Source organism: Pteropus alecto, unplaced genomic scaffold, assembly GCF_000325575.1.
Source record: "Pteropus alecto unplaced genomic scaffold, ASM32557v1 scaffold23, whole genome shotgun sequence".
In the NCBI taxonomy this organism is placed as follows: Eukaryota; Metazoa; Chordata; class Mammalia; order Chiroptera; family Pteropodidae; genus Pteropus; species Pteropus alecto.
The window spans coordinates 4,264,092-4,282,600 of NW_006435837.1; the positions used below are offsets into that span (position 1 = coordinate 4,264,092).

The 18,509-nt window shown below is 34.7% G+C and overlaps 1 protein-coding gene across 9 annotated transcripts in view; it reads right to left on the minus strand.

Annotated features, from left to right (window-relative positions):
• The window catches only part of PPEF1 (protein phosphatase with EF-hand domain 1), a 106,707-nt gene that overhangs the window by 5,133 nt on the left and 83,065 nt on the right, over nucleotides 1–18,509 (minus strand). For all 9 annotated transcript variants that reach the window (XM_025046634.1, XM_025046632.1, XM_025046633.1 and 6 more), the window contains 4 exons: nucleotides 16,260–16,400; nucleotides 7,881–8,066; nucleotides 6,322–6,464; nucleotides 839–945 (listed from right to left, as the gene is read on the minus strand). In XM_025046634.1, coding sequence (XP_024902402.1) covers nucleotides 839–945; nucleotides 6,322–6,464; nucleotides 7,881–8,066; nucleotides 16,260–16,400 — 577 coding nt within the window. The remainder of the gene's footprint in view (nucleotides 1–838; nucleotides 946–6,321; nucleotides 6,465–7,880; nucleotides 8,067–16,259; nucleotides 16,401–18,509) is intronic.

Genomic DNA, 18,509 nt, shown 5'->3' on the forward strand with positions numbered 1-18,509 from the left:
CTCTTTTATCTTTTATAATAGATCACCTTTTCCTAGTTATTCTTTATATAAATTTCTCTGTTCAAACCACTGGTGTGGTTTCTCCTGAGTAGACTAACTGATACACTCATATATGGAAATGCTATCAATTTCTGTGTATTTGCCTTGTGCTCTACAACTTCCTAAATTCATTTACTAATTCTAATAGTTTTTTTATGGATTTATTTGGGTTTCCTATATATTAAATCATGTTGTCTACATGTAGTGACATTTTATTTCTTCCTTTCTAATTCTTATGTTTTTATTTAACTTGCCTTATTGCACTGGCTAGCATCCCTAGTACAATGTTGAACAGAGTCTTGCAAGTGGGAATCTGTATTAGTTTCTTACTGTTGTTGTAACAAATTATCACAGACTTAGTGGCTTAAAATAACACGAATTTATTCTTTTACATTTTGGAGTTTAGAAGTCCAAAATCAGTTTCATGGGGAGAAGAGATGTAGCCTAGAGACTTATCTTATTTACTTTGAGCCTTGTAAATGCACTACAATTCTGCATCCTCTAGAATCTAGCTGTTTTTTAACAGGCAGTCCTTTCGGAGTTTCTAGTCTGACATATTACCAGAACAGAAATCAAATTCAGGGTTGCTGTTGTTTTGTTAAGTTGAAGGAAGTTTACTGAAAAGAAGGACTATGCCCTTTTCCAAACATATAATGGATTACATTTTTTTATCTATATTATTCCTTGCTAGAAAAAATAGAGAACTGAAATCTTGAGAAAGCAAAGAAAATGAAAACTGATCTGTATGTAACTTGGTATGTCAAAAAAAAAAATGGTAAGCATTACATAACTGTATTACCTGATTTATTGCGGTCTTGAAGTTGGAAAGCATGAATAAGGTCACTTTTCCGTGAAATCATTCTCTCTTTTAATATCCTGATGGCACTACTTTCCATAGTAGTTACCCTATGTTAAGAAAACAATTATTAGGTAAAAATTACATAAATTATCCTGTTCTGTTCCAATTTATTTATTATTTATTTGTTTGTTTGTTTATTTTTGTTGTTTCATTTTAATGTGCCATATTACCACTTACCAGTTTCTACTTTAAATGAATTGCCTAACTTCATACATACCATATTACTAGGTGGTAAATGTGTGTATATGTATGTATGTGTATGCATGTTTTGTGAAATTTTAAAAGAATTACCATTGGTGTTTTCTTTTGGATTTCAAAGATTCACATGAACAATTAATGTCTGAGAATGCCCAAGACAATTTTGAAAAAGAAGGAAAATAAAGAGGGACTTGCTATAGCAGAAATTGAAATTTACCATAAAGTTACTGAACCAAAACAGCAGGTATTGACACAGGAGAAGCCAGATACTTGAGTAGAACATAATAGAAACATCATAAGTATAGCAGACTGCATGTGAGAATGATATGTATAACAAAGGAGGTATTACAATTCAGTAGAAAGAGACAATTAAAAAAATGATGCTAGCATAGTTAATTAGCTGACTAGATACGAAACTTTTACCTCAGACCATTAACAAAAATAAATTCAAAATAAAGGAGAAACAGAGAAACAAAGTAGTCATGAGTCATATCCTCCCCCCTCCCAAGAAAAGCAAAATGGCTGATATAAATCTAATCCTATCAATAATAACATCATATGTGATTAGATTAAATAAATTAAAAAGCAGAAATTGTGAGACTGGATGGAAAAAAAAAACAAGATCCAAGTATATGTTGCCTACAGGAGACACACTTTAGTTTCAAAGATATGAACAGCTTGAAAGGAAAAGAACAAAGGTACATCATACAAACAGCAATTATGGAGAGTAAGAGTGGCCATACTAATAGCAGACAAAAAGACTTTAAGACAAAAGCTGTTACTAGAGATAAAAAAGAATATTTTATAATGATAAGTCAATCAGTCAAGAAGATGAAACAAATATAAACACATATGAACCTAACGATAGAGCCCAAAACTACATGAAGCAAAAACTGACAGAATTGAAGGGAAAATAGACAATTCAACAATAGTTAGAGACGTCAATACTCTACTTTCATTAATAGAACAACTAAGCAGAAAATCAAAAAGGATACAAAAGACTTAACAGCACTATAAACCAACTAGATCTAACAGATAAGAGAAAAACACTCCACCCAACAACAGAAGAACATATAGTCTTCTAAAGTACATATGGAGCATTCTCCATAAGACCCTATATTAGGCCATAACATAAGCCACAATAGATTTTAAATGATTAAAATCATATAAAGTTTCTTTTTGGACTACAAAAGAATTAGAGATTAATAACAAAGAAATTTAGGAAAATCACAGATATGAGGAAATTAAACAATACAATCCTAAATAGCCAAAAGGGTCAAAGAAGAAATCACAAGAGAAACTAGAAAATACTTCAAAATAAATGAAAATTAAAATACATGCAACGACATGGATGGACCTAGAGGTTATTATGCTGAGTTAAATAAGTCAGATAGAAAAAGATAAATACCATATGACTTCACTTACATGTGGAATCTAAGGACCACAAAGAACAAACTAATCAAAAACAGACTCGCAAATATAGTGGACAGTTTGGTGACAGACAGAGGGGAGGGGGATTCGGAGGCTGGGAGAATGAGGCGAAGGGCTAAAAAAGTACAAATTAGTAGCTGTTGGATGGTCACGGTTGGGGAGATTGTTTTATGAACATCATAGATGTCTAACCAAAGTACTGTATAATTAAACTAATTTAAATAAATAAATTTATATTAAAAAAATACAACATGCCAAAACATATTGAGATGTAACTAAAGCAGTGCTTAAAGGAAAATTTATAGTTTTAAATGCCTACATTAAAAAAAGATCTCAAATCACTAACATCATTCGTACCCTCAACATCTAGGAAAAAAGAGTAAACTAAAACCTAAAGTAAGCAGGATGGGAAATAATAAAGACTAGAGGAGGAATAGAGAGTAGAAAAACAATAGAGAAAATCAACAAAACCAAGAATTGGTTCTTTGAAAAGATCAATGAAATTGACAAACCTTTAGCTAGACTGGCCAAGAAAAAAAAAGAAAGAAGACTCAAATTTCTAAAATCAGGAATGAAAGAGAGGTCATCATGACTGACCTTGTAGAAATAAAAACGATTAAAATATAAGGAAATACTATGAACAACTGTACACCAACAAATTAGATAACCTAGGTGAAATGGACAAATTCCTATAAAGACAAACTACCAAAATCAACCAAGAAGAAATTTAAAAAAAAAAATAGAACATACCTGGAACAAGTAAAAAGATTTACTAAGTAACCAAACAACTTCTCGCAAAAAAAAAAAGCTAAGGGCCAGATGGCTTCACTGGTGAATTCTATCAAACATATTTAAAAATGAATTAATACCAATCACTCAAAAATTTTTCTAATAGAAAAGATGGGTTTACTACCCATCTTATTATATAATATAGCCAGTATTACACTGATAAGAAAACAAAGATCACAAGAAAACTATAGAACAGTATCTCTTAGGAATGTAGATGAAAAATCCTCAACAACATACAAGCAAATGGTATTCAGCAACATATAAAAAGGATTCATACCATGAACAAGTAGGATTTATCCCAGGAATGCAAGGTTTGTTTAACATCTGAAATTAATCAATGTAATATACCATATTAATAGAATAAAGGACAAAAACCACATGATCACTTCAATAGATGCAGGAAAAGTATTTGACAAAATCCAATACTTTCATGATAAAAACACTGAACAAACTAGGCATAGAAGGGCACTTCTTTAACCTGAGAAGTGGCATCTAATAGCTACTCTAGCTAATATACTTAATGGTGAGAGACTGAATGTGTCCCTCATAAGATCAAGAACAAGACAAGGATATCTGCTCTCGCTGCTCCTATTCAACATTGGTCTGGAGGTTCGAGCCAGGGCAATTAAGCAAGAAAAAGAAGTAAAGGCATCCATACTGGAAAGGAAGAAGTAAAACTATGTCTATTCACAGATAATATAATCTCGTATATAGAAAATCCCAATGAATCCACCAAAAACTATTAGAACAAAGAAGTTCATCAAGATTGCACAATATACAAAATAAATTGTATTCTATATCCTAGAAACGAATGGTCCAAAATATAATTAAGGAAACAATTCCATTTACTATAGCACCAAAAAGAATAAAATACTTAAAAATGAATTTAACAAAAGTGCACTTAAAAGCACATAATATTGTTCAAGGAAATGACAGATCTGACTAAATAAAACAATATGGATTGGAAGACTTAATATTGTCAAGATGGCAATAACCACCAAAGCTGATTCTAAAATTCATATGGAAACGCCAGGAATCCAGAATAATCAAAACTACCTTAAAAAAGAACCAAGTTCAACTCACATTTCCAAGTTTCAAAACTTACCGCAAAGCTATAGAAATCAGGACAGTGTGTTACTTGCATTAGGATAGACATATAGATCAATGGAATATAATTCAAAGTCGAGAAATAAACCTGTGCCTTTATGATCAATTGATTTTTGACAAGTATGCCAAAACAAACAGGGGAAGGATAGTCTTCCCAATTGATGGTGCTAGGATAACTGAATGTCCACATGTCAAAGAACGAAGTTGGACCTCTATCTCATACCACACACAAAAGTTAACTTAAAATGGATCAGATACCCAATTGTAAAAGCTTAATCAATAAACATCTTAGAAGAAAACAAGAATAAATTCTTGTAACTGTGGGTTAAGCAATGGCTTTTAGATACGACACCACAAGCACAAGCAAAAAAGAAAAAAATATATCGGATTTCATCAAATTAAAAACTTTTGTGCTGCAAATAATATCATTAACAAAGGGAAAAATACATATGTCTAGTAACTGACATGCTAAGTTTAGGATATATAAAGAACTATTACAACATGATAAATATAAAATGGAGGAATAATATATATAGGAAATTCAAAGAAGAGAAAATATAATTTCCAAAAACATAAGATGGCTAAACTCGGCTGTCTAAAAAATTCTAATTAAAATAGTGACATTTACTATCAGCTTGGCAAAAATTAAGAATAGGTTTATAATATTAGAGATTACTGAGGATGTGAAGAAACTAGTATGTTGTTTTTCAGACTGTTAATTTTTACAATTATTTTGGGGTATCTAGCAAAATTTTAAGCATGTAAATCCATAAATTTCACATTTTGAAATCTTACATAAAAGCAACACTAAAACTTATATATGTATGTATATGTATATGTATATGTATATGTATATATGTATACACACGTGCACACAGAAATGTTTGTTATAGTATTGTTTTTAAGTGTAAAACCCTGGAACCAATCTGGATGGCCATCGATTGAATAAGCTTTGGTCATTCCATAATTGTCATGACATATGTATATTACAGAATATTGTACATCTACTAAAAAAATGAATTGAGTCTATATGTACGAACTTGGAAAAATGTTCATGATAGAATCTTCAGTAAAAAAAGTCAGTTGCTGAATAGAATGTGCAGTGTGCTTTTACCTTTGTAAAAAAAATGTATGTATGGTGTTTACTGACTTTCTCCTCCCACTAGGATAAGCAGTTGATGAGGGAATGGACTTTTGCCTGTTTTGGTTATTACTATATCATCTGTGCCTAGAACAGTGTCAGACACATAGTAGGTGCTCAAATTTTTTTTATTCAACGAATGAATAACTGCTTGTCTATTTTTGTAGGAACAAGGAGAAGAGGGTGGAAGGCCATTAATTTCAGCAGCCTATGAAGAAAAAGGATTATTGAGGCATAGGGGGAGAAAAAATCATCAACATTTTCTTTATACATCTTTTTTTATGTCTCACTTGTTAACAATAAACATATTCATTCAATAATGAAAAACTCTTAAAAAGATAATGTCGAAGGGAGAAAAGGAAGATAAGCTATAAATGTCATCACATGGAGAAACACATTCGTCTTGTTATTTACACTTCTGGGTAGAGAAGAGACAAAGAAGCAAGACGAGACTGGGCTGTTTGGGGGCAGAGAAGGCTGTAGGTCAGGCTTCTTTTCTTATATTCAATTAGGGACTGTGTGTGGATGCTGGCCACTTTATCTATCTAAAGAGATGTGTGAATTAAAAATTGCTCCTGTTGGTGTCAAATATGAGTGTATCCGCTATTTGGTGTCTGGAACTATTTCCATTTTGTTTATACCAATGAGTAACCAATAAGTAGCTGTCTTCACTCCTGTGGCTGCTCTTAGTCCCTCTGGATTGGTTCTACTTGTTCACCAGTAGCAGCGCTTAGAATGTCCCTTAGAGTATACACACCTTTGGTAAAGAGGCCTCAAGCACGTTGCTTTGGTTACTTGGTACTGAAAAAAGCGAGGGACCAAACCAAAATCCAGCTTCACGTAAGCACCTCGATTACTGCCTTCTTCATAATAGTTAGAAGCAGAAAATACAGTAATAACCTGATAAGAAAAAAGAGGGTTAGGTTCACAAGGAGTTAGTTTTCAAAATTTCCTTCAATAAAGTCAGAAACAGCTCAATTCTTTAAAAAGCAAAAACAAAAACAAAACGAAACAAAACCAAAGTTTAAAATCCATACAAATTATCCAAGTCTAACAAGATTTCCTGCGATTCTATCAGACAAAAACAAGGCTTTCAAATCAGTGTCCCCGGAAGTACTGACTTCTAACCCTCATTCCCACAGTGCATGGCCTTGCAATCCTGTATACAATTTCAGCTCCGTATCTTAAAATCCTCCTTAATGCCTGGTTTTGCAAATTTTAATTTTCCAAGGGGGTAAGGCCTTTATTTTCTTTCCTTGCAATATTTGAACATTCAAAATAAAACTTGTCTAGTATCATAGTCTTTTTCTTTTGCTTAGAGATGGCTGGTTTAGAGGGTTTGGGGCCCCCCACAAAACCAGTGCTTTAAAGGCAGAGAAATAGTGGCTAGAATAAGGTACCATGACCACTCTGTTGGGAAGGAACCAGCCTTGGGGCAGTGGTGACATTTGCAGTGACAGGAAACATGGCTTAGGCCCGGTCCTGCCCTAGTAAACATGTCACCTCAGACAAGCCACTGCAGTTTTCTCTCTATTTTCTTATTACAAGGAAACCCTAAATAATACTTGCCTTAACCATCTCACAATTGTTAGTATGAGCCTCAAATAAACTAACAGAGTTAAGAAAAGTAAAAGTGTTGAAATAGAAGGAAATGCCCTACAATTTGGTATTCTTTTGTATTTATTGCTGTTTAGTATTAGAAAAAGGGATATCCCAGGACAACTTGGGACCAAAAATCCAGTTTCTCAGTCCTCACCTCTTCTGGCCTTCTCATACACCACACTGCAGGAGTGCAACACACTCCAAGATAGTGGTTGCAGCTAAACGGACCACAGCAAGTGACTTGCTAGAGATCACCTACTCAGTGAGTGGAAGGGAAGTGTGTTTTGTGCCTCTGCCTTGCACAGGCAAAGTAAAAAAGGTGGAAGAGAGCAAACTGGATTCACTGCTGCCTTTTATGTGCTCTGTGAGGATAAGTACGTTCTTAACGCCACTGTACTGGAGGGTCGCCGTGCGATTATTAAAGAACGAAGGTTTTCTGTGTACTTAGTGTCACATGTCAGAGTTTCTATCTCTGGGATTAGGGAAGATCAGGAAAATAAACCAAATATCTTTTAGGGAAAGGGACAGAGAGGCCCCTTCAAATAACCTACACGAACTCTACAGTCTCATGTTTTTGTCTACCAAAGCTTGGCCTTCTTTTTGGGTACTAGGGCAGACATCTTCCCATGGGCCTCTAGGTGAGACACATCCTGTGAAGAAAGACTGCTTGGGAGAAAGATGTCTGTCACGATGTCACCAACAATGTTACCTTACCTTCCCGTCATGGCAGACTTCATACCCTTCGGGCTTACATTCATGAGACCTAATAATCATCTTCAACTGGTATTTATTAAGGATCTTAGAGGTAATATCTGGTCCAAAATAGCAGCCCCCTCCTCGGCATGTATTTGGATAACAGCCTCTTTTGCTTCTGGGATCACTCCACAGAATATCGATAACCTTGAAACAACAAACTAGATTAGATTAGGCTGCTACTTACAAGTGAGTTTATCTTGTTAGATTCCAACTTCTTTTCCAGAAATATTTACAGAAACATTATCCCACCTGAAGTCTTACTATTTCTCATTCCTCCTTCAAAATTGTTTCATATTTTTCTCCTCCATGAATCTTTTCCAGAATGATTTTAATGCCCTTAGCCACCACAATCTCTTTCTGCTCATCCCCAATAACCAATGTCACAATAATAATAATTAATGTAGCAATACTTAGTAGTCATGAAAAATCAGCCCGTGTAGAGCTTTTTTTTTTTTTGGTCTTTAAAATTTCCATCACAATTGTTTCATAATTGCTCAACCTACGAAGTTGTCTTCTCTTCAAAGCACTTCATTGTCATGTTCAAAGGAGAAAGTAGTTCCCCACAGTGAACACATATTAGGTGTTCTTAATATGCCAAAAAAGATAAGGTAGGTCTCTCAGCCGTGGCTTCCGCCCTGGTGTTCTGAACATAACATGAGGAAGCCTGTTGAGAACATAACATGAGGAAGCCTCTTTCTCATCACAAATATAGACCACTGCTCATCCAGGAATACTTCCTAAAGCATCTCCTTCACTTTAAGGCCTCTTGATGACTACGTCTCAATTTTAGCAATACATTTAGCTACTGGTTGGTTTCCACAAGTATTCCTCTAAATCCACAAGTATTTTATTAGCATAACATTTCCTTTTGGGGCTGAAATAGTCAAATATAGGCTACATGATGCCCAGGACAGAAGTCTCAAGTTTCCAAGAATATTTTTCATAAAAAGTTGGGGGCTCCCTGTCTGTGGCTCTGATCTACGTATAATGTTTCTTTATTTAAACATCTCCTATAAGAGCTTAAAGCAGTAATGAGAAAAACTAACTTTGTCATTAAAGTCATGCAACCTTGAGAAAACTTTTTGGGTCTCACTTTCCAGGTCTTTAAAATCAGGTGTTTGGGCCAGATGACTTGTAAAGTATCTCAAAGTTCTAACAAACTATGACTCTAAGAGTCTATATTTTTCCACGTGCTTCTTTTGAGGGCATGAAGAAGCAAGCATTTTAAGTTATGCAGTTATTCTGGTGGGTCCAAACAAGGTCTTAAGAAAAAAACCAAAAATGACAGTCTCACTAAACATGGCTGTACAGCCATTTATAGATTTGGCACTGAAGGGAAGCTAGAAACCAGCAAGGGGAAAACAATGAGGAGGACAGAACAGAACTAGTAGAAGCACTACTCTGGAATGACAGGCACCTGGTCAGAAATCTGGCCCCAGGCACATTTCAGACACTTGCAGAGGTTTTGATGATTGACTGAAGTGAGAATTAAAATCACTCAAAGATTCTCCTTTCTCCCCTACTGAATTCCAACATCGGTATAACCCTACCCTACAAATAAATATAATGTAACCCATTTACTTTGCTGGTGTTTATGATAAAAATAATACCTGCATTTTAAACTGAATCATATCTGGCTCTCACACCATAAATTCATGTTCAGGGGATGTAATTTGACCTTTAGTATAATGAAGAAGGAAATATGGAACACAAGGAACTGTGTTTTCTAAGGAGGGGATTAAGTTTTAAATTCCTACATGAGATGCAAAATTACCCCAGAAAAACCTCTTAAATTACCTTAAAGCACAGTATACGTGATTTTGTATATACAACCCTATACAGGAATATGGATGTGCAATTTTTTATATATGTAATAATGTGTAATATAATAAATTACATGAAAATAAAATTTTACACTTTTGTCTCCTTTTTGCCATAGGCATATAGTTGAAATTTACATAAATTAAACATACATATGATGGGACTCTGTTGAACTAGAATAAGTCCTGGCCAACGAGTTAATTCTTCAAGTGTCACCTGTGTTGTCTTGGACAAATCACTTAACCTATTCGGGCCTCAAATGGCTCAGCAATGAAATGAGGAAGACATATCTAACACTCAGTTTTCTTTGATTCAAAGTCATAAGGGGTATCGATTTTATAGAAATGAACTTCTTCAGAATCATCCATTCCATGAATTCTGCATTTCTTTTCTCTGTCTAGAATTCGTTCGCTTGGTTAGGTTTACCCAAACTGTGGCCACAAAATAGATTTAATTCTGAGGCTCACAGACAAAAAATTCTATAAAGGGATCTTGGTGGTGAAACAGATTCCTAGGCAGAGACAATCTCTTTCCTCTCAACAACATCCTCTCCTCTGAAATGCAAAGGCCTTTTGGGTGGTAAGTACATACAAGAATAATTATTTATAACATTCTTTCCTGAAATTTTCAAACCAAAAGTTGGACAAGTTTTACTGAATGACAGCTTTTATATGACCTTGTCAACAAAAAACAATTTGTGTCTAGCTTTTAAACCTAAATCCAAAATATACTCTGCAAGAAATGCCCTGTGCTTGTCTGTTAAGTAATCCAGTTTCCAAAAGTATGATTTGAGGGAGAACTAATAGCTCTAAAAGGTATATCTAAATGTTTCTCTTCTAAAACACTAATACTGTAGATTCACTATCCTTTTGTGTTTTCCCCTAGTATCTTCCATCCAGCTTTTGAACATGTTGTCATAAAAGTTATGTTCAGCCCAAACTTTCTAGATTTCTTTAGATGCCTACTCCTTGTCTACCCATTGTCACATTGGATGAGGGGAGACTTGAGTAGTTCATTTCCTTCTTGAGACCTCCTATCACTCCTATCTTTTTCTGAAAGGAGAGTCATCCTTTCCTTCAGAAAAAGAGCATGGCATTAGCATAAGACCTGGGATCAAATACTGCTCTAGCATTCAGTGACTAGCCAAGTGACTACAAACTAGCCATTTCACTCTTGGGAGCTTTCTCAATTAGGCTGACTACTCTATTTAAAATTGCAACTCTATCTTCTACCTCCAGTTTTCCTGTTCCCCCTAACCTTATTCTAGTTTTAATTTGTTTTTCATAGAACTTCTCACTTAACATATTATATAATTTATTTGCTTATTATTATATTGAACTCTTCTCCTAGAATGAAAGCTCTATGAGGTGATAGATCTTTGACATTCTCAGAAGCCTAGAACAGTGTCTGACATATAGTAGGTACTCAATAAATACTTGTTAAATAAATGAAAAGAGAGAAAAGTCACTCAGGATATAAATCATTAAATTTATTTTTTAAACCTCTCTGGCCTCCTAATTGTTACAAGTCTCTCTTAAAGGAAGAATATCGCATTTGTCTCTTGTCTCTCTACAATGACTTAGCTATGAAAACATATATCTTCCACATCTCAGTGAATACAAAACAAAACAAAACAAAACAAAACTTAAATAAAGAACCTATGATCTTTATTATAACATAGCTCATAGATATTAAAAAATAAAGCAATTGCAAAATCTGTTTTATATGGAAATTTCAATTCTAGGTAACTAAAATGTGTATGTCCATTATGTTCTAGTAACTAAGGAAAGAAAATTAAAGGTACAACCGAATTATTAAAATATTAGGAATGAGATTCTGGTCCTTTTTACCCTGTGTCAGCTCCAGTCACAGATATGGAGTCTGTAAGATGCCTTATCTACATTGTTTGGGGGGAGTGGGGGTGGGGTGGGGGTGGTAGAGATTCTATTAGAGAATAATGATGCTCGGTCTCCTCCCTCCCACTTCTTAAGGCTATCTCTCTCTGTAATTCTAACTCATCTAGGCTTCTAGAGGCTATGGTATTCTTTTTGTGTAACTCCTATCTCTTTGGCATGATCCTTTTTATATACTATAATCCTAGAAGTGCTTGTTCTATCCTTTGATCTTTGAAATTTGGATGTCAAAATTTAAGGACACATCTTTTCCTACTTGCTATAGGCTATATCTTATACTTACTTGACTTTCAAATACTTTGGATGCAAAAGCCAGTGATGAATGCTATTTCTCTCTTACCACCTCTTCTCTATTCCTGTCTATCTCCCCACTTCTCTTTCTTTCTTTCTCCTCATTGATTATAGTATATTTTATATCATAAATCACATTTTAGTCAACATTTTCAGCAATCAAGGTATAAGGGTACAGAATCAAGAAATAGAGGCCTCTTAGGGATAAGAAGGCTAGTAGTTCCATGATAGTAGTAGCAAGAGCAGACCAGCTAGAAGTTTAACAGACAGAATCAGGAAAAGTGAAAGATGAGAAGAGCCCTCTTGGGGGGCCAGAATAAGCCTCCGTGCCCCTGCAAAGATGCCCAGCTTTAATGGGATCAGATTGTGAAGCTATTTGTGAGCCCCACAGATGTGCCAAAGCTTAAAAGGGAAACCATGGAAAAGACAGTCAAAGAGAACCTAGATGAAACTACAACCACTCCTGGTAGTAAGGGAAACTGTGTGCACAACCAGGACAACACCTTGTGAGGAGTGACATCAGAGGCTACACACTGAGAAGGAATAGACATCACCGAACTAGTCCGGATAAGCAACTAAACAAATAAATGAGCAAAAAACCCAAATAACAACAAGCCCCAGTGGGACACGGGAATAACTATCTAGAGTTACTATGATATATTACCTAAAATATTCAGTTTTCAATAAAAAATTACAAGACATGCAAACAAAAATAAATATGCAGGGAAAAACAAGCAGGCAATAAAAATCGCCTTGAAGGGATTAGATGTTGACTTAGCAAAGATTTCAAAGCAACCATTACAAATATGTTCAAAGACAGAAATATAAAGTACTCCAATCAACAAGAACAGAAAACATTTTCTTCTCAAGAGCACATGAAGCATTCTCCTAGAGAAATCACAGGCAAGGCCATAAAAAAAGCTTCAATCAGGTTTAAAAGGATTTAAATTTCATGTAAAGTATGTTCTCTAACCACAACTGAATTCAAGTCAAAATCAGTAAGAGAAGGAAATATGAGAAATTCACAAATATACAGAAATTAAATAATACACTCCTAAATAACATATGAGTTGAAGAAGAGATTCCAAGAGAAATTAGAAAATACTTTGAGATGAACAAAAATGAAAGCGCAGCATAGCAAAACTTATGAGATAGAGCTAAAGCAGTAACTGCAGGGAAAATTATAGCTTCATTACAAAGGAAAAAATCTCAAATCAATGACATTACTTTCACCTTAGGAAACTAGAAAAAGAAGAGCAAACTATATCTAAAACAAGCAGAAATAATAAAAGAATAATAAAGGTTAGAGCGCAAATAAATGAAGAATAGAAAACAATAGAGAAAAGTAAATAAAACCAAAAGTTGTCTCTTTGAAAAGATGAATAAAATTGACAAACCTTAGCAAGATTGATCAAGAAAAAAAAAGAGAGACTCAAATTACTAAAATCAGAAATGAAAGAAGGGACATCACTACTAACCTAACAGAAATATATATATACATACACACACACGCATATATATATATACATATATATGTATATATATATACACACACATATATATACATATACATATGTGTGTGTGTGTGTATATATATATATGAATTCTACATATTTAGGATAACAATTTAGATAAATTAGATGATATAGACAAATTCCAAGGAAGACACAAACTATCAAAATTACCAAGATACAAACTACTCAAGAAGAAATAGGAAATCTGAATAGATCTATAGTAAAAAAGAAGATTGAATTAATCATTTTAAAACTTTCTATAAAGAAAAGCCCAGGCTCAGATAGCTCCACTGATGAATTCTACCAAACATCTGAGGAATAATATCAATCCTTAACAAACTCCTTCCCGATTCACCCTATGAGGCAATCTTATGCTAATACCAAAGATCTCACCAGAAAAGAAAACTATAGACGAATGTCCTTTATGAATATAGATGTAAAAATCCTCAAAAAAAAAATATTAGCAAACTGAAGCCAGCAACATATAAAATGGATATACATCATGACCAAGTGGGATTTATCCCAGGAATTTAAGGTTGGTTTAATACCTGAAATCAATCAATATAATACACCACATTTAATAGAACAAAAGACAAATACCACATGACTATCTTAATAGATGTGGAAAAATCATTTGACAAAAGCCAGCACTCTTTTGTGATAAAATCACTCAACAAAGTAAGCCCAGAAGGGAACTTCCTCAATCTGATGCTAAGGGCAGCTAATATTTAAACAAACAGCTAATGTGGTACATATATACAATGGAATATTACTCAGCCATAGGAAGAGATGAAATACTGCCATTTGCAACAACGTGGATGGACCTCGAGATAATCAAACTAAGTGAAATAAGCCAAACAGAAAAAGTTGAAAATCACGTGATATCACTTATATGTGGGATATAAACCTAAAAGCAACAAATGAACAGGACAAACAAACAGAGACTCATGGACACGGACTATAGACTAGTGGTTACTAGTGGGGTGGGGGAGGAAGGGGGAGGTAGATGGGATAAAGGGGGTCAAATATAGGGGGATAGGGGAGGGAAAAGTGGATAAAGGGGATCAAATATATGGTAGCTGAAGGAAACTGGACTTTGGGTGGTAAACACACAATAGAATATACAGATGTCAAATGATAATGTACACTTGAAAATTATATAATTGTATTAACCAATGTTACCCCAATAAACTTAACAAAAATAAATAAATAAATTTTTAAAAAAGAAAAATAAGCAAACAGGTAATATCCTTAATAGTAAAAGATTGAATGCTTCTCTCTAATATCAGGAATAAGACAAGGATGTCTACTCTCACCACTTCTATTCAATGCTGCACTGGAGGTTCTAGACAGGGTAACTAAAAAGTAAAAGAAATAAAAGGCAGCTAGATTGAAAAGGATGAAGTAAAATCACATCTATTCACAGATAACATGCATTTGTATATAGAAGGTCCAGAGGAATCCACTAAAACCATTAAAATGAATAAACAAGTTTATCAAGATTCACGATATGAGATCAGTATATAAAAGTCGATTGTATTTCTATACACCAGCAATGAACAATCCGAAATGTAATAAAGAAAACAATTCTAAGCATTGAAAATACTTAGCAATAAATTAGGAATAACCTTAACAAAACAAGTGGCTCACTATACGTGATTATAAAACACTGCTGAAATTAAAGATCTAAATAAATGGAAGCACATCCTAATTCCATGGAATCGAAGATATAATATTGTTAAGATTGTAATAGTACCCAAATTGATTCACAGAATCAAGGCAATCCCTATCAAAATCCCAGCTGTTTTTTGGTAGAAATTGACAAGCTGATCCTAAAATTCGTATGGAAATTCAAGGGACCCAGAATAGTCTGAAAAATCTTGAAAAAGAAGAAAAAAGGTAGAGAACTCACACTTATCGGTTTCAAAACTTTATACAAAGCTACAGTAATCAAAACTGTGTAGTACTGATGTAAGGACAGACATATAGATCATGGAATAGAATTAAGAATCTAGAAATAAACCTTCATATTTATGATCGATTGATTTTTGAAAAGGGTGTCAAGGAAATTCTATGAGAATCGTGTTTTTAACAAATGGTGCTGGGATAACTGGATATCCACATGCAATAGAATGAATTTGGACACCTACCTCAAACTATACACAAAAATTAACTCAAATGGATCAGATATATAAATGTAAGAGCTAAAACTATAAAACTCTTAGAAGAAAACATAGGAATAAATCTTCACAAATTTGGGTTAGGCAATAGCTTATTAGATACAACACCAAAAGCACAAAGCAAAAGCACTTCTTTCACTCTGGCTGAGTAAAAGAAGCCAGACAGAAAACATCAGATATTGTGTGGGTCTATTGCTATAACATGTCCAGAAAAGGCAAATCTATAAAAACCAAAAGTAGATTAGTGGTTTCCTAAGGTAGCAAGGAAGCGGGTGGGGAAATGGGAGGTGGGGATGAGGAGGGAATGGGGAGTGACTAGTAATAAGTATGGAGTTTCTTTTTTAGCTGACGAAAATGTTCTAAAATTAGATTGTAGTGATAGCTGCACAACTCTGTGAATATATCAAAACCATTGACTTATCTATTTTAAATGAGCACATTTAAAACAGATATGTGTATGTGAATTATATCTCAGTAAAACTATATAGAGTGATGAATTCAGAAAGAAGGATATGATCTGCTTATAAAGGTAAGTCATTTTTTATCCCTATATTATAAGAGACAACATCATCTATGCTGAATCTTCTTTGCCACTTGGTGAACAGTTAGATTACCTACCTGTTCCCATTCATGCTTTGCCAACTGTTCAGAAAAGGATGTAGTTAATTTGGTTCCTCGAGCCGTGCCTATTTTATTTTTCTTCCCATCAATAACATGGCTTTCATCTACTGGAGTTGGTGGCATCAGCACAGATTTCATCTAAAAAACAAATTCATCCTTTAGCCAAACCCTATGCTTAGTGTGCTATACACAGAAACTCCAGTACCAGTTGCTATATGGTCTGTATTGTTGTGCCTCAACCCAATGAAAAACGTATGGTCACCTTTTCTATCTCACCGACCTCCTTTATCTTAGTCATTCACCAATCTCTATAAAGTGGGCTTGTTAAATTCTGTTTGTACATTTTTCAACTAGAGACATTTCCTTACAAAAAAGTTTCCCACTAGAGTTTCTAAAGCACTTCAGAGGTACAGATGTCAGTGCTAGACATGTTCTAAAGGGTATCACCACAGGGAATGCAAGATGCTAAGGGAAAAACTAGTCTCCCTCTGAGCCTTAATCTATACTTGGGGCTAAGAGAGAACCAACAGGCTTTGAGCTTAGAAACATCTCTTATGAGATTGGCTGTTTTTCATTTTGTTGTTTTTTTCCCAGAGAAATGAGAGTAAGAACATCTGCGTCCAGGGAAGTTCTCCAAGGGGGCATAAGTTGAAAACTTTGGAAGCCCTTCAACTTAAATGCAATGTGATCTCAATCTGACCCTGCCAGCAACTGATGTTCTCTGGTCCTAGTAAAAAAAAAAAAGTGATGCATTTCTTTGGAAAATAAAACGTCTTTCTGTTAGTACAACAATTACTATAATCCCTTTCATGTTCCTTTACATAACCTGAGACTGTAATTTTATACTAATTTTATACAAAACAATTTGAAAGAATACTTTTGTTATGTTTGTGGCCTTAGTTCAGTGATGAACAACTCTCTGTAGTAGAACCTTAGTCTCTTCTATCAACTAAGGTGTATATGAAATCTTATTTTTACTCTCAAAAATAAAAGTGAAACTTATTCTGAGGTCCTGTCCCATTGAGATGGTTGGAAATTCAATCTCAGCTATTATCAGTGAGTTCACAATCTACCCTCCCCATTTCCCCTTAGCCAATGTCCCTAGGTTTTCAATAAGTTCATTGGGCAAGGCCACATGGTCTCTTAAGTATACGTGGCTCTGCTGTCTTCAAGGCCACTTGGAATCAAGGTCCCTGCCCCTCCCTAAGGCACCATACCATCATTTTCTCTTAAGATTCTACTAGCCATCCCTTCCCATACTACCTGCCAGGGAGTTTGAAGAATACTAAACCAAAGTCCTAGTCTTATAGAATCTTCTTTCACTGTCTCTCTGCACTGACTCTCCCCACCCAACCTGCCCACCTCACAAAATGCCTTGAATGTACCTAGAATGGAGGTTGTCATCAGGTTCCCCCAAACCTATCCATCACCAATTAACAATTACACCACAACAACAGGTATAATCCAGAAAGCATGGCCACCCTACACTTGAAGGGTTCTAAGAAATAGGACACTGGGGGGTTATAAAATTGGAGTTGAAAATCTACTTTTATATCTCATCTGGTAGAGTTCCAAAGGCTTGAACCTACTTCTTTCATTACTGCTCAATTATATTAAATACAACAAATATGTGCTGCCAGTTAAACCTCACCCTAGGAGAGGTAGAAGATATAAAAAATACACAAGTCAAATTTCTATCTTTAAAATCCATCTTATGAGTGGGTGGAACAATGATTCCTGAAGGCATGAAATTTCAGGTATCCAGAGAAAATTCCAGACCCACATACATCTCCCCAGGGTCTGTCTTCGTGAGTGAAATTCAAACCTCAGTTCCAAGTATCAGGAAAAAGGGAGAGAATTGAAAAAGAAAGCTTTATATTCAGAGCTCACTCTATGAAGTTTTCTTCATCTAGTTAATTATATTTAATCCTCCCAACAATTCTATTTAGTAGGTATTTTCAGCTTCAATATATAGGTGTGGAAACTGAGGCTTAGAAAACTTTAGTTACTTGCCTAGTCACCCAGCCAGGAAGTGGCAGAAGCAGGATATAAAGCTACGTACATGTCAGAGCCTCATGGTGTTTAGGTCAAGGTGGCTCTTAAGTTAGGGTCTCCACAAAGATAGTACTAGGCATTCCAGAGACAAGATCTTAGTATCTCAAAAGCCCTAGAGAGGGCTAGCTGCTCAGGCTAACCTCAGGAAGGGAAAAGTTTCAATCTGATCAACTGATAGTGGCTGCCATGGCC